General features: G+C 43.7%; 1 protein-coding gene across 2 annotated transcripts; it reads right to left on the minus strand.

Moving 5' to 3' along the window:
* Nucleotides 1-665: 665 nt before the first annotated feature.
* On the minus strand, nt 666-2643 carry TMEM174 (transmembrane protein 174). Of its 2 annotated transcripts, none has more exons than XM_011996812.1 (2): nt 1970-2643; nt 666-1784 (listed from the first exon to the last, which is right to left on the minus strand). In XM_011996812.1, the coding sequence occupies exons 1-2, from the start codon at nt 2598-2600 to the stop codon at nt 1759-1761; spliced, it is 657 nt and encodes a 218-aa protein (XP_011852202.1). In that variant the 5' UTR covers nt 2601-2643; the 3' UTR covers nt 666-1758. The 2 variants fall into 2 exon arrangements, with proteins under 2 accessions (XP_011852202.1, XP_011852196.1); XM_011996806.1 differs by having other exon boundaries at nt 1136-1784; nt 1975-2643.
* Between the last annotated feature and the right edge of the window lie 9943 nt (nt 2644-12586).

A 12586-nucleotide genomic window follows, 5' to 3' on the forward strand; every position in this document is an offset into this window, starting at 1 on the left:
CAACTGGCTGCCCTGCCCTCCCCAGCTGCACATGGGGATGTACTTCCCTAACAAGGTTTTCTTTTTTGAGCTACTTTTGATGTTCATTGTAGCCCAAATTTATGAACATAAAATTATGGGGTGGGTGAGGATAGCAGGGGTTGGGCGGAGACAGTGAAAGCAGCACTCAAGGTTAGGGTGGCATGAGGGGCCCAAAGTGTCATCTGTTGGTCAGCATGCCACTGGTGATGCTCAGTCTGGTCCTTGTCACCAAACTTCTTCTCCAAAACCAATGGCCCTCAGCTAGGGACCAGTGTCTCAGGGATCTGTTGAACATAAAGCTAGTTTCTGTAAATGAAATCATTTCCACCTATCAACTATCATCAAACATGAAAGTGGATGTGAAAAGACTTTGTTCCTAAGATATAACATAAATAACAACAATAATGTACCAAGCTTACTTCACTCATGTCCTCTGAAAGCTAGACACTTCTGATCAAAATTAGTAAAAGTCGCTCCATATACAAACATGATATCAACATTTTTTAAAGAATTGCTACATTCCATGTGGCACATCCTTTGGGGTGTGCCACCCTTACCTTGAGTGGCATTGCCTTTGAAGCCCAAAGCAAATATTTTCTTTTAAAACCTAATGGTTTTAAACTGTCTCTTCTGAAGTCTGTGAGTCAGTTCCAGTTGTTTATTACACAGCCAAATTCAGAGAGATTAAGGACACCAAAGATTTTAATGAAGAAGATGAGTTTCTTTTAGTCATAAAGATTGTTTCTATCATATAATTCCCCATGTGTTGACATGGCAACTCTGCTCTGTCTCGCTCCACAGACCTATGGGTACTTAGGAAAGTCCTGTGTTCTGTCAGCCGCTGGGCCCAGTTAGTTCATGCCTGGCGCAGGCCCCAGCCCGGGGTGGACCAAGAGCCCACCCATGGACATCACAAGTCAAGCTTCAACCTTGCAGAAGAGAACAGCAGCAGCCAGGGGTCACTGTGACTCAGTGATCAGGGAAGGATTTATTCACAGTGTTATCCTATTACGGTCTATTTTGTGTAATTTAGCCAGGTATCCAATACTATTCTAGCAGGAGACATGCTTTATTTTATTTCATTGGTTTGATGTTTTTGTTTTGTTTTGTTTTATAGCCTTTAAGGTACCCAGAGTCCTCAGAGAGGCCAGATGGCAGCTGAGTTGTTTGGGATTAGTGAGTCTGCTTTGGGGCCAAGGACAGCCACCGGGAAGTCTCCAGCCGGGCCTGCTTTCTCTTCCCTGCTTCCTTCCCACCAACTCTCACCTCTGTGGAAACTCCCAAAGTCTCAGAAGTCGTGATTTTTTCATTGGCTGCTGGGGTTAAATTTGAGCCACCAATGCCTTCCTACAGGGAAGGGGGAAGGTGGGGGATGAAAAAGTGAAATTCCTGCTCCTGAGCCTTACACAGGAGATTTCTTACCCGAGGGAATCTGAAACTGTTCCAGAGGAAAATTGCCTCGGGCCAGTCTAATTTTTACCAGTCTGAGACATTGCTCCCACTTCCCCTTTCCCCCTTTGAATGATCTCTGTCAGGCTGCCTGGGCGCTGCTGTTGCTTCTGAAGGTTGCAACATAGAACACCACGGTTGTCAGGTAACAATGATGGAAACGCTTGCTCCCTGAGCTGAGCATTGTATTATTATATCAGAATAGTCTCTAGCGAGGGAGAGAGTATATTTCTTCGTAAGGTGGAGGAGAGAAGCAGGCACAGGCCTCCTCTTCCAGCTGTGTCTCTTCTACCTGGTCAGCATCAGGACTGGGCCTGAAATGTGAGCAGAAAACACAGGTACGTTATGGTCCAAAGCACCATTCACAGAACCAAGGCTGCCATCGTGGGCAACAGGCTAAGCAGGGATTCGCAGTCTCCCAACACCTTATTCATGGACCAAACAGCCACAGATCACGATGGAGATGGCTAGAAGGAGTGCATTCCCCCAGTAGACACGCCATACCTGTGATTTCCACTATCTGCGAAAGAAGGGCAGCCTTCATCAACCACAAATGCAGAGTTATCTTGAGGGTAGATGGTGTAGTATTGAGGAGGACTCAGCACGGCGGTTGCTGCCCCTCCAGGGGTTATGAGGCCACAGGGGCTCACCACAGACTGCAGGTAGCTGGTATTTATCCCCATAGGCTCTGGAGAACCATAAGGAGGAGGGATGTACTGCACCACAGTGGCCCCATGGAAGGTGATGGGTTGGTTGATGCCAGTGAAAACAAATGATGGTCCTCCTGGTGTCTGTTCCGAGTCCGGGACCCTTTCCTCACTTTCTTTGCACAGCTGGCAGGAGAGCATTTTGAACTTGCACACAGCAATCAGGATGAATGTCACCCCAACCGACAGCAGGACAGGCCCAAGGAGCTGGGTCCATTCAAAGTGGGAGACACCTTGGTATTTGATCCAGCCCATGACAGTGAATGTGATCCCCACCAGCCCCAGAAAGATGCCTGAGAAGAGCAAGGTGGCCCCAGCCTTGTCGTCATCGGACACCTGGATGTCAGCGGTGCTGGGTGTGTAAGGAGTGACGGAAAACACATTGACAGGGAAGTCCTCCAAGCGGCCGCTGCCCTGCTCCATTGCTCCTTGTGGCCTCACCCTGCTTCTTAGAGTGGAGAGGATTGTGAGAGCCAAGGAATCACAGGTCCAAATTAGTTATAGAAGAACTCAGGGCTTGTGCTTAACAGGGTGTAACACACAGAGGGCTGGACCTTGTTTAGAAGAATAAAGGTCTGAGAAATGAAGCCTGAAGTTTTCTCATGTATTGTCAACAAGTGGAGGTCTCTGTTTTGCAAGTCAATGACAAGCTGTCTCTCTAATTCACATTCATTCATTCACACATTCAAAAATTAACTTATTGAGTCCATCTTTCTTTTTCTTTTCTTTTCTTTTTTTTTCTTAGAGCGTGGGTCTCACTCTGTCACCCAGCTGGAATGTAGTGGCACAATCATAGCTCACTGCAGCCTCAACCTCCTGGGTCAAGCGATCCTCCCACTTCATCCTCTCCAGTAGCCAGGACTACAGGCACACATCACAATGCTCAGCTAATTTTTAAAATTTTTTGTAGAGATAGGGTCTCATTATGTTGACCAGGCTGGTCTCAAACTCTTGGACTCAAGTGATCCTCCTGCCTTGGCCCCAGGAGGTACTCTTCTATAGCAATTTAAGATGCTGCCATAAGACCCTGTTTTTGTCCTCCCCAACACAGGTTTGTAGAAATGGCAGAGCTCCCTCAAGGGTCTCCAGCAGTGAACGGGGCCCTTGATATATCCACACATGCACAGGAGAGTCTAACCTGATTTTCCCAGTGGTTCAGCTCATTAGGAATAGACAGACACCTATTTCTTGACCGCATGTGTATTCCTATCAACTTCACGAACCCCTAGCTGTGATGATACTTAAACTTCAATGATAGTTCTCACAAAGCCCTAAGATCCTGTTCTTTTCTGGCCAACCCCATACGCCTTTTGCTTTCTGCATTTGGGGAGTAATTCTAGCCTTGGGAGAGGAACAACATCGTAGGAAACCTTTTTATGCACTGCATCACTGCCAGGGGTTGAATAAGCATCAGGTATGACCTGGCTCACTGGGACACATGCTTCGGACCCTCCCTCCATGGCGGCCACACAGTTCCTGGTCTCCAAGGTGAAACAACCAGCTGTGTTTTGGAGCCTGCTGTTTTGCAACCAAACACAAGTTGATGTAGAGAAGACAGTTTAATTTTCAATAACATTATCTCATTCATGACTGCAAAACTTCCAAACAGCCCCATGAGTTTCCTCCTCCACCGAATAATAACTGTAGCCTTCTTTCCTTCCTAGACAGATTTTATCCAAGCAGATGCTCTCTGCAGTAGTTAAATATTATATTAGCTTCCTTTTGCAGAATTGAGAGAGCTGCCGTCTTGCCCCAAGGCAGGGCTTCCTAAACTTCCCTTGACAAAGAAATCATGTGCGCCACTTTTTTAAAGGACAAAATGTGAGCTCCCAATTCAGATCAACAGAACCAAATATCCAAGGGAAGGACCTCAGGTGATTCATCATTAAGAAATCTTAGGAAACCCTACCTCAGGTTAACCCTAAATGCTTCTAGGAGACCAGAGGACTTTCTCCCCACGAAAATCCCTCTCCCTGCTACAGGACAAGGCTTGTAATCTACTTCACTGCCAAACAGATGGGAAAGCAAGCAGGTGACCCCTGAGGTATCTTACTGGATGTGCCTTAGAGCAGCAAGGCTGGAGTGGGGTTGCTATACGAACAGGCTGCCTTTTCCCACTGAGCTAGATCAGAGATCCAGGAAAGCCAGATTTTCTCTTTAACTATAAATTTCTGGTAAGTTAGCCTGACATTATTTTTAGGTTTTTAAGTCCTAAGTTAACAGTCAAAACAATCCCTGACATTTAGAAAAAAAACTAGGATCTCAAAAATGTCTTCTAAATCACTCAATTTATGTTTTCCATTTGCCTTTAGCTATATCCACCGAGAATAACTGGGAAGCCTGAGAGAGTAGAGGAAACAGATCACCCTCTTTTAGACAGCTCATGAATGCAAACTGGAACTGCTTTCAAAGCAGAAAGATCAGAAAGTTCTCCAATTACATTTTCAAGGTCACTTTGACTCAGCTGCTTCTTCCAAAAGCCCCACCTCTGTCTAGACGGGTAAATAGCAATTTTTTCTTTAAAGCTAACCAACTGAATTCAACAGCATATTAAAAGGACTAAATGCCATGACCAAGTGGAAGGCAAGGCTGGTTCAACATACAAAAATCAATCTATGTAATGCAGTATATTCACAGAACGAAGGGGGGAAAACCACACATGATCATCTCAATTGATGAGTGAAGGGGAAACATTTACTGAATACTTACTATGTACCAGGCGTAATTCTATACATTTAATATAGGTGACATAATTTCATTCTTTTAACAACCAGGTTACAGTCAAGAAAACTATGCCGATTGTTAAGCTATGGTGACTCAGCTCCAAACCCACCTTTTTAAACTTCTCTTTGTCTCAGACTCTGCAAAGCACACTTTTCCTTTTCCAGGCTGCTCCAGTTAGGCTCTGCCAATAGGGGATGCTACAGGGAGATTTCAAGGTGGGAGGAAGGAGAAGGCACTTAGTAGTTTCTATTTTGCTTGCTGTTACTGTCAGTGTCATTCCAACAACAGTTCTTCATCCTGGCAGTAACAGTTCCAGTTTCCAGAACCCTCCTCCTGCCCTCCAATCAGCCTTGCTGTGCCCCTTCAGGGAAACCAACACCAGCCACTTGGACATGTTCTTTGTCCAAGCTCCTGAGATGCCAGAATTAGCCGAGTGACATTTTCTACTCAAAGAGCTGGATCCTGGCTCCACAAGGGCCCTTCTCCAAGCTTCTGCTTTCTAATGTTAGCCCAACCTCTTCCTTTTGTTCCCGCAGCCTGTTTTCACTAAGTCTAAGTGGCCTTAGTGTTTATTTTTTGCCTTTTCAACCCTCCAATATCTGTTAAACTAATTTCCTATATCAGATTCTCTCTATTAAAATAACTGGTATGGTTTCTGTTTCCCTAAGTGATTCTGACTGATAAGTGGTATTCACAGTGGAGTTAGGAAACATACCTGTGAAGATGGGATTCTGGAATTGATTTGGTCATATTCTTGGCCTCAAGTACAATGCTGAGTCTTCATCAATGAAACATGGGATATTTGTAGATCATGGCATGAACTGTCATCAAAACTAATAAAAATAGCACCTGTAGTAGGCTGTGATAAGTTGCCTATTGGAGCAAATGCCTTGGGGACCAACTGGCTGCTACACTTAATCACTATGACAATAATGATGGGCTGCAAGTTCTGTGGGATGGAGATGGCCACTTCAGAACGCCCTGCAATACTTATAAAAAGAAAGTAAAAAGCTCAGGTCTTTAAATTCAGCTCAAGTCACAGTCAGAGAACCAGAGAGTTTCTGTGGTGGTCTTAAAAGAATCTTGTATCCTATATTTACAGGACTGACCTCACCAAAAGTCAACAAAATTTAAATAGATGTCTTTCTATATAGCTATACATCTGTGGCGGCTACAGCCACTCCATCTTAGATGCTCACCTGCCATGTTGACTTTTGTCTAACTCATTCCAGGAATGCCTTTAAAATGTCTGTTTTATCTGCTGTTCCTTGCTTGAGAGCATGTACTTACTGTAAACCCTGCCCTTAGATCAAAGGAACTTTAATGTTATAGTACTTACCATAAATCCTGACCTTAAGTGATTGTTCTACACGTCCCTTCTGAAGCACACATACCCCTTCCCTGAGGTATGTAAGCTCTGGGTCTGGTGAGTAATGGTACAGGATCTACCATCTTGTCTCATGGCTTCCAGGAACATGGCCTATGTTCTTAAGTCCCTATTAAATGTTCCTTTCTGAGAAACTGGACTCTTCAGCCTCTTTCCTCAATCTCTCAGTTTCCTTGACCTTTGAGGATAGGTTTACATAGATCTGCTTACTATGGAACAGTATCTATATCTACATACGATTGGTTCATTTTCTCTGGAGAACCCTAATAGACAATGATACTTAAAGTGTCCATGGTAAGTAGTGATTCTGTACAGAGTAATCATATATAAAACCACAGCACAGGCCTCCAGGGTTTTAGAGAAAATCCGTGTTGCTTCTGCCGGCAGCTATTCTCCTTTTGAGACACAGCTCATGATTCTTTACTGGGCCCTGGCTACTGGGCCCTGCATCACCCTGGGACACTGAATGACCCCTGAGCTGCCAATCATGATCTGAGCATAAGTTTGTGCATGCACAGCAGTGATTCATTATCAAGTAAAAATGGTATTTAAGAACTTGGACATGAGCAGGTCTAGAATTACAAGTAACTACATAAACAGGTGGGTCAGAGCCTTACACTTACTCTTACTGAGTGGCGTCTTCTCCTACAATCCAAACCTATGGCCTACTGGGGAGCTCTTCACAGATAGATGACCGAGGAGAAAAATTCTCAGGTCTCGTGTATAGGTTATTCTGCACAACAGTGGATGGCTGAAGCATTATGACACCCATCAGCAATGTTCCTGAAAGATGCTAGAAATAGGGTAGAATAGAAATCTTAGCCAGCGGAACTTCAAGCAGGACATTTGGTTGTCCATGTTGTCTGAGCTGAGAGATGGCCAACAATCTATGTTGGTTCATAGGCAGAGGTGAATGGTGTCCTAGGTTTCAAGGACTCAGAAAGAATGAGATTGGAATGTGAGTAACAGGAAGTATGGTGAACAAGTTATAAGGATATCTCAAAGTGGGCACAGAGTGTAGAAGATAGTTGTGTTCCCCGTGAACACTCACCCAAGGGCATCCACTGCAAACGAGGCTCTACCAGTCAGGTGAACAAGCTGGTGTTTTCTGTGGATATCAGTCAGTCTTTTCCCCTAGACTTCAGAGTGTTTCCTTGATGAACCCATGTACACAGGATGCAGGCCACCATGATGAAAGGGATGAAGGCTATGCACGAGCTTAAAACTGGTAGCTAATCTGGCTACCATCACTGTTGAGTACCTAACCTACCAAAAGCAGAGACCACTGCTGAGCCCCCAATGTGGCACTATTCCCTGAAGATCACAGCCAAATATCTGATGCAGCTGGATCATGGTGGACTCCTTCCAGGAGGGGCAGCAATTTGTCCTTACTCAACTAAACACATATTCTGGGTTATGGATTTGCCCTCCCTGACTTTAATACTTTTACCAGCATCATCGTATGTGATGTACAGAATGCCTTATTCACCATGATGGTATTCTGCAAAACGTTGCTCCTGATCAGAGAACTTAGTTTACAGCAAAAGAAGTACAGCAATGATCCTATGCTCATAAAATTCACTGCTATAACTACATCCGCTATCATCCAGAAGCAGCTAGCCCAATAGAATGGTAGAATGGCTTACTGAAGGTGCAGTTATGGCACCAGTAAGGAGATATCACCCTGATTAGATAGCACCTTAGGTAGGTTCCCTAGAAATAGATGCCGAGGGGGTCACTTGAATGCCACAGGTTTGTTGGAGAATGCTCTAGGAAACAATGCCTAATGGGAGAGAGGGTAGCAGAACTGCACAAGGGAAAAGTTGAACTATGATGCAGTTGCAATCTAGGCTTCAGCAGAATGCTTAGGTCTTCCTGGAGCTTGGATGCTGCTTCAGAATTGTTCCAAATTGAGGTTAAGGTGCCAGGCCTTTGTATTCCCATATCAACCAGTCACTGAATGCAGGTTGCCACCAAGAGGGGGACATAATCTTGGCCTCCTTTCCTGCTGAGGAAAATGCCCAGAGAGGAGTGTAGTATGAACTGTCAGCAGGCAGCACTTCTGGTAGCTTGGGGAATAAATGCCACAGTCCTAAGGTGGATCTAAGCAGTGTTCCACAGCATCTGCCATAGATGTCATTTCATCTTTGGGATGCAGTACATGCTTTAAATCAGCAAGCAATACACAGCATTGTTTCTCTCATTGTCAGAATAAACGGGTCTAGAAATTAAGAAGAAAAAGTAGGAGTGACTCCTCTCACTATCACACCTGTTAATCTACTCACATTATTTTTTCTGACTGTCCTTCAACTTTGACCTGGGAGGTCTTAGTCTTACTATTGTGTACCAAGGGACACAACAATAGAAAAGTGACACTGCCACTTGGCCATTCTGAGCTTCTCATGACCCTTAACCAGCAAGCAAAGAAGGGGTTACTTTCCTGGCCAGGATAATTGCTCTTTATTACCAAGAGGAAACTGGATTGCTACAACATCATGGGAGCAGAAAGGACTATATTTAGAACACGGGGCTTTCTGGGACCTCTCTTCATATTTTTATGCCCAATAATAAAAGTTAAAGAAAAATTGTAATCACCAAAACACAGGACCATTGTGGATTCAGATTCTTCCAAAAAGAAAGTTTGGGTCACTCCACCGGGTAAAGAACTAATCAACTGAGACCTTGATGAGGACAAAGGAAACAAGGACTAAGTAGTGGTAGAAAGAAGTTACAAATATCAACTAGGGACTCATGGCCAATTGCAGGAATAAACGCGGCAGCAGCTCTGCATAGCTTCTTCCTTAATTGTTATGTATATGTTTATTTGTATATACAAACCAATATCTTTTTCTGCCTTTCCTCCTTCCCCTTATTATTTTACACAAAGATTGTTGTCTGTGGTTAACTTTACAATTTAGTTTTTATCCACATGGGACTGTGGCCACATTTAAGAAGAATGAACATTGCCTAGAGATTAATGCATGAATGATTCTTGGAAGTTTGTATCTCCCATTTCAAGGAGAGGATGAGGGCATCTTTATTTGGACACCAGTTTCATCTTGTTATGCAAAACACAAAGTGGTTTTTGTTTGTGGATACAAGTGCGAGTAATGTGTAGAAGGCTGTGTGTGGATGCTGAGTAGCCAAAGGGGTAGATAGTGGTTGTTATCAAGCTATTATCCCTCAGGTCCAAATCCATCCTTCTCTACTGTGTTTTGTAGTGATGGGACTGGGACTCCACAAGCCACATCTCACTCTGACAGCTGGCTTGCTACTAGGCATTGCCACAGGAGGTATTAGAGGGAGGCTACAAGGTGGAAGGAGGGAGAAGGGATTTGCTCTTCTCTGTTTTGCTTGCTATTTTGGTCATTTCACCCAGCAGTGCTTCCTGTGGTAGTCACAATTGGGTCTAGTTTCCAGTCTGTCCCCATATCCCCACTCTCATTGTACCCTTCAGAGGTACTAGCACCAGCTGGACAGTGCCCTCCTGAGAGGTCTGGGTCCAAGCCCCAGGGGTCTCTCCCCCAAGCTCTAAGCCCTGATACCCTAACTGCTTTGCAGTGATTCTTCAGCCCTAGAAGTGGTAGCTTCTTCCTATCACATCAATGTTTTTCTTTTGTCTTTTCAATCTTCTATCTGTTTAACCAACTCCCCAGATTAATTTCTCTGTGTTTCCATTTTCATGAGTAGATTCCATCTGAAGCAGAAATTGAGGGGAAATTTAGAGGGTGGCAGAGCTGAAATGGAACCCGGTGGCGCATTAGAGTCTCATTGTGGCTTCATTCTATAAAAATGCTTGGTGGCTCCTGTGCTGTTCCTGTCAGACATACAACATTTTTGAAGACACTGTCTAATTATTTTTCAGATTGCCGGGGATTGGAGTTGATAATCCACCAGTGGTCTGAATTTTTGTGTTTTATCTTAAAAGCCCTTTTGAATTGTTCATTCCCCTCCCTGCTATATGGGGATTCTTTTTAACTTTTTAAATATTAAAATGATTTACTGCCAAGACAAAATAGAAAGGTGAGTTTCCTACCTATTTCAGTGAAGCAATGTTTTCTACATTAGAACAATTTGTGGTACTTGTTAGAAATGCAGATTTTCAGCACTATTGGCAATGAGTGAATCAAAAACTCTGGATGTGAGGCACACAAATCTGAACTTGTTTTATAAGCTCCTCAGGTGAGTCTTAGGCAGATTGAAGAGTGAGAACCACTAGAGTAGTGGTGAGGTGTTATTGCATTAAATATATCGACTTGGGAAATGTGTCTAATAGCCAGACAATTTCTCTATGCCTGATATCTGAACATTTCTAGCAGCAAAAGTCCCATTAAAGGAAGTAGTTTTGCCCTGCTTTGATAGCTACTTCAGGCTAATAACAGGAAAGGTAGCAATGAAATGGTAGGGCCAGGGACCAAGAAATACTTTTCTGCCACCCACCCTACCACCCAAATCCTGCCACCCACCCTACCACCCTCCATGACTTCCCAGTGGGGGGCAGAGGCACAGAAGCACAGGACAAATTTACTGCTATAGGGCTTGAGCTGTAGAGAATCCCCCCATGAACAGAACTCAGGTAAACTTGGCTAGAGCACATGGTCAAGGCTGGAGGCCTCCCTTAAACTTGAACCTGATCTCAAAGAAGCACAGGAAAAGTGATAACCAGAGAGAGTAAGGGCAGGCAGACCCTCTGAGGACAGAGATACGTGAAGGAGAATGAGAGATGACATAAAAGATGATTGGGTTTCCTTCTACCTGCCAACAGCCTTAGCCATCTTACCGCAGCAGCCACGTAAAAGAAGGAAGTAGAAAGGAGCTCCACTTAAGCAAGTGCCCTTCTCAATCACAATGCTGCCGCCCATGTGTAAACATAGTCCAATTAATCTAGAACCTAAGCAAGGAGATTCATAACTACTCCTTCCAGAGAAAAGCATCAGATAGGAGACTACACCATCCAGGAATTTCTTGGTGAAAAAAAAGATGAATTATTTTAACACTAATGCAAACTTTTTATCAGTACAGCATAATTAAATGGTTTCAAATGGCTGGTCGTCTCAGTGGTCAAGTAAGGCTCTTCCTTTAATTCTCAAACTTCATTTTTACTGTTAGGACGTCACCTATAACAAAAACAGCCAGTTTTCCCTTGCAATTGTTTTTTGAGAATATTTAGCATAGAAATTTGAGAAACATTTGTTAACTAAGCCAACTTTTTGAGCAACCTTTGTTATTAAGGTGAGCTATTGATTCATTTGCTTTATCCAGAATTTTACCCTTTGTACTGGGTGGAACATACCTTCTTTGAAAAATGAAAACAATAGGCCGGGTGCGGTGGCTCACACCTGTAATCCCGGCACTTTGGGAGGCCGAGGTGGGCAGATCACTTGAGGCCAGGAGTTCAAGACCAGCCTGGCCAACATAGTGAAACCCCGTCTCTACTACAAAAAAATAAAATAAAAATTAGCCAGGCATAGTGGCACCTGCCTGTAGTCCCAGCTACTTGGAAGGCTGAGGTAGGAAAATCGCTTGAACCCAGGAGGTGGAGGTTGCAGTGAGCTGAGATCTCACCACTGCACTCTAACTTGGGCAATAGAGTGAGACTTTGTCTCAGGAAAGAAAGAAGAAAGAAAAAAAGAAAAGAAAGAAAAAAGAAAATAATAATTTACATTATTCACAACTTCTCAGAAAAAATGTAGAAAATAATAATTCAACCCTGAGTTCAGAAAATCTGGCTGGTAAGTTTTCAAAGTTATTAATCATTTTTTTTCTTTGGGGTCCATGACAAAGGAAATTATTTTAATTTGTTGAGAGCACATATATTCAGTGTGCTATTTCCTTTTTAACAAAGCTTCCTGCTACTTAATTCCCTTAAGTAAGGAAATCCAGAGGCCAGTTCTTTGTGGTGCTATTCTCAATGGATGTAGTGGCTACTGAAGAAACCTCAGGACCCCATCTTATTGAACTGTCTGCACCAGTTATTTTATCTGATGAAACTCTGGGCATGTCTTCATAGGCATTATCAATGGGAGCTGTTTCCCTTAGGGCTCCCCTGGCTCTGCTCCTTGGTCTCCAACTGCAGCAAATAAAAAGAATTGACTGAATCAGAGATTAATTGACATGCCTTAAGATGCAGTTCACAGTGACAGATGAAAATTGGTCAACTAGGCCAGGCGTGGTGGCTCACACCTGTAAACCCAGCAGTTTGGGAGGCTGAAGTGGGTGGATCACCTGAGGTTGGGAGTTCAAGAACCAGCCTGGCCAACATGGTGAAACCCCATCTCTACTGAAAATACAAAAATTA

This window comes from Mandrillus leucophaeus, unplaced genomic scaffold, assembly GCF_000951045.1.
Source record: "Mandrillus leucophaeus isolate KB7577 unplaced genomic scaffold, Mleu.le_1.0 Scaffold114, whole genome shotgun sequence".
Taxonomy (NCBI): Eukaryota; Metazoa; Chordata; class Mammalia; order Primates; family Cercopithecidae; genus Mandrillus; species Mandrillus leucophaeus.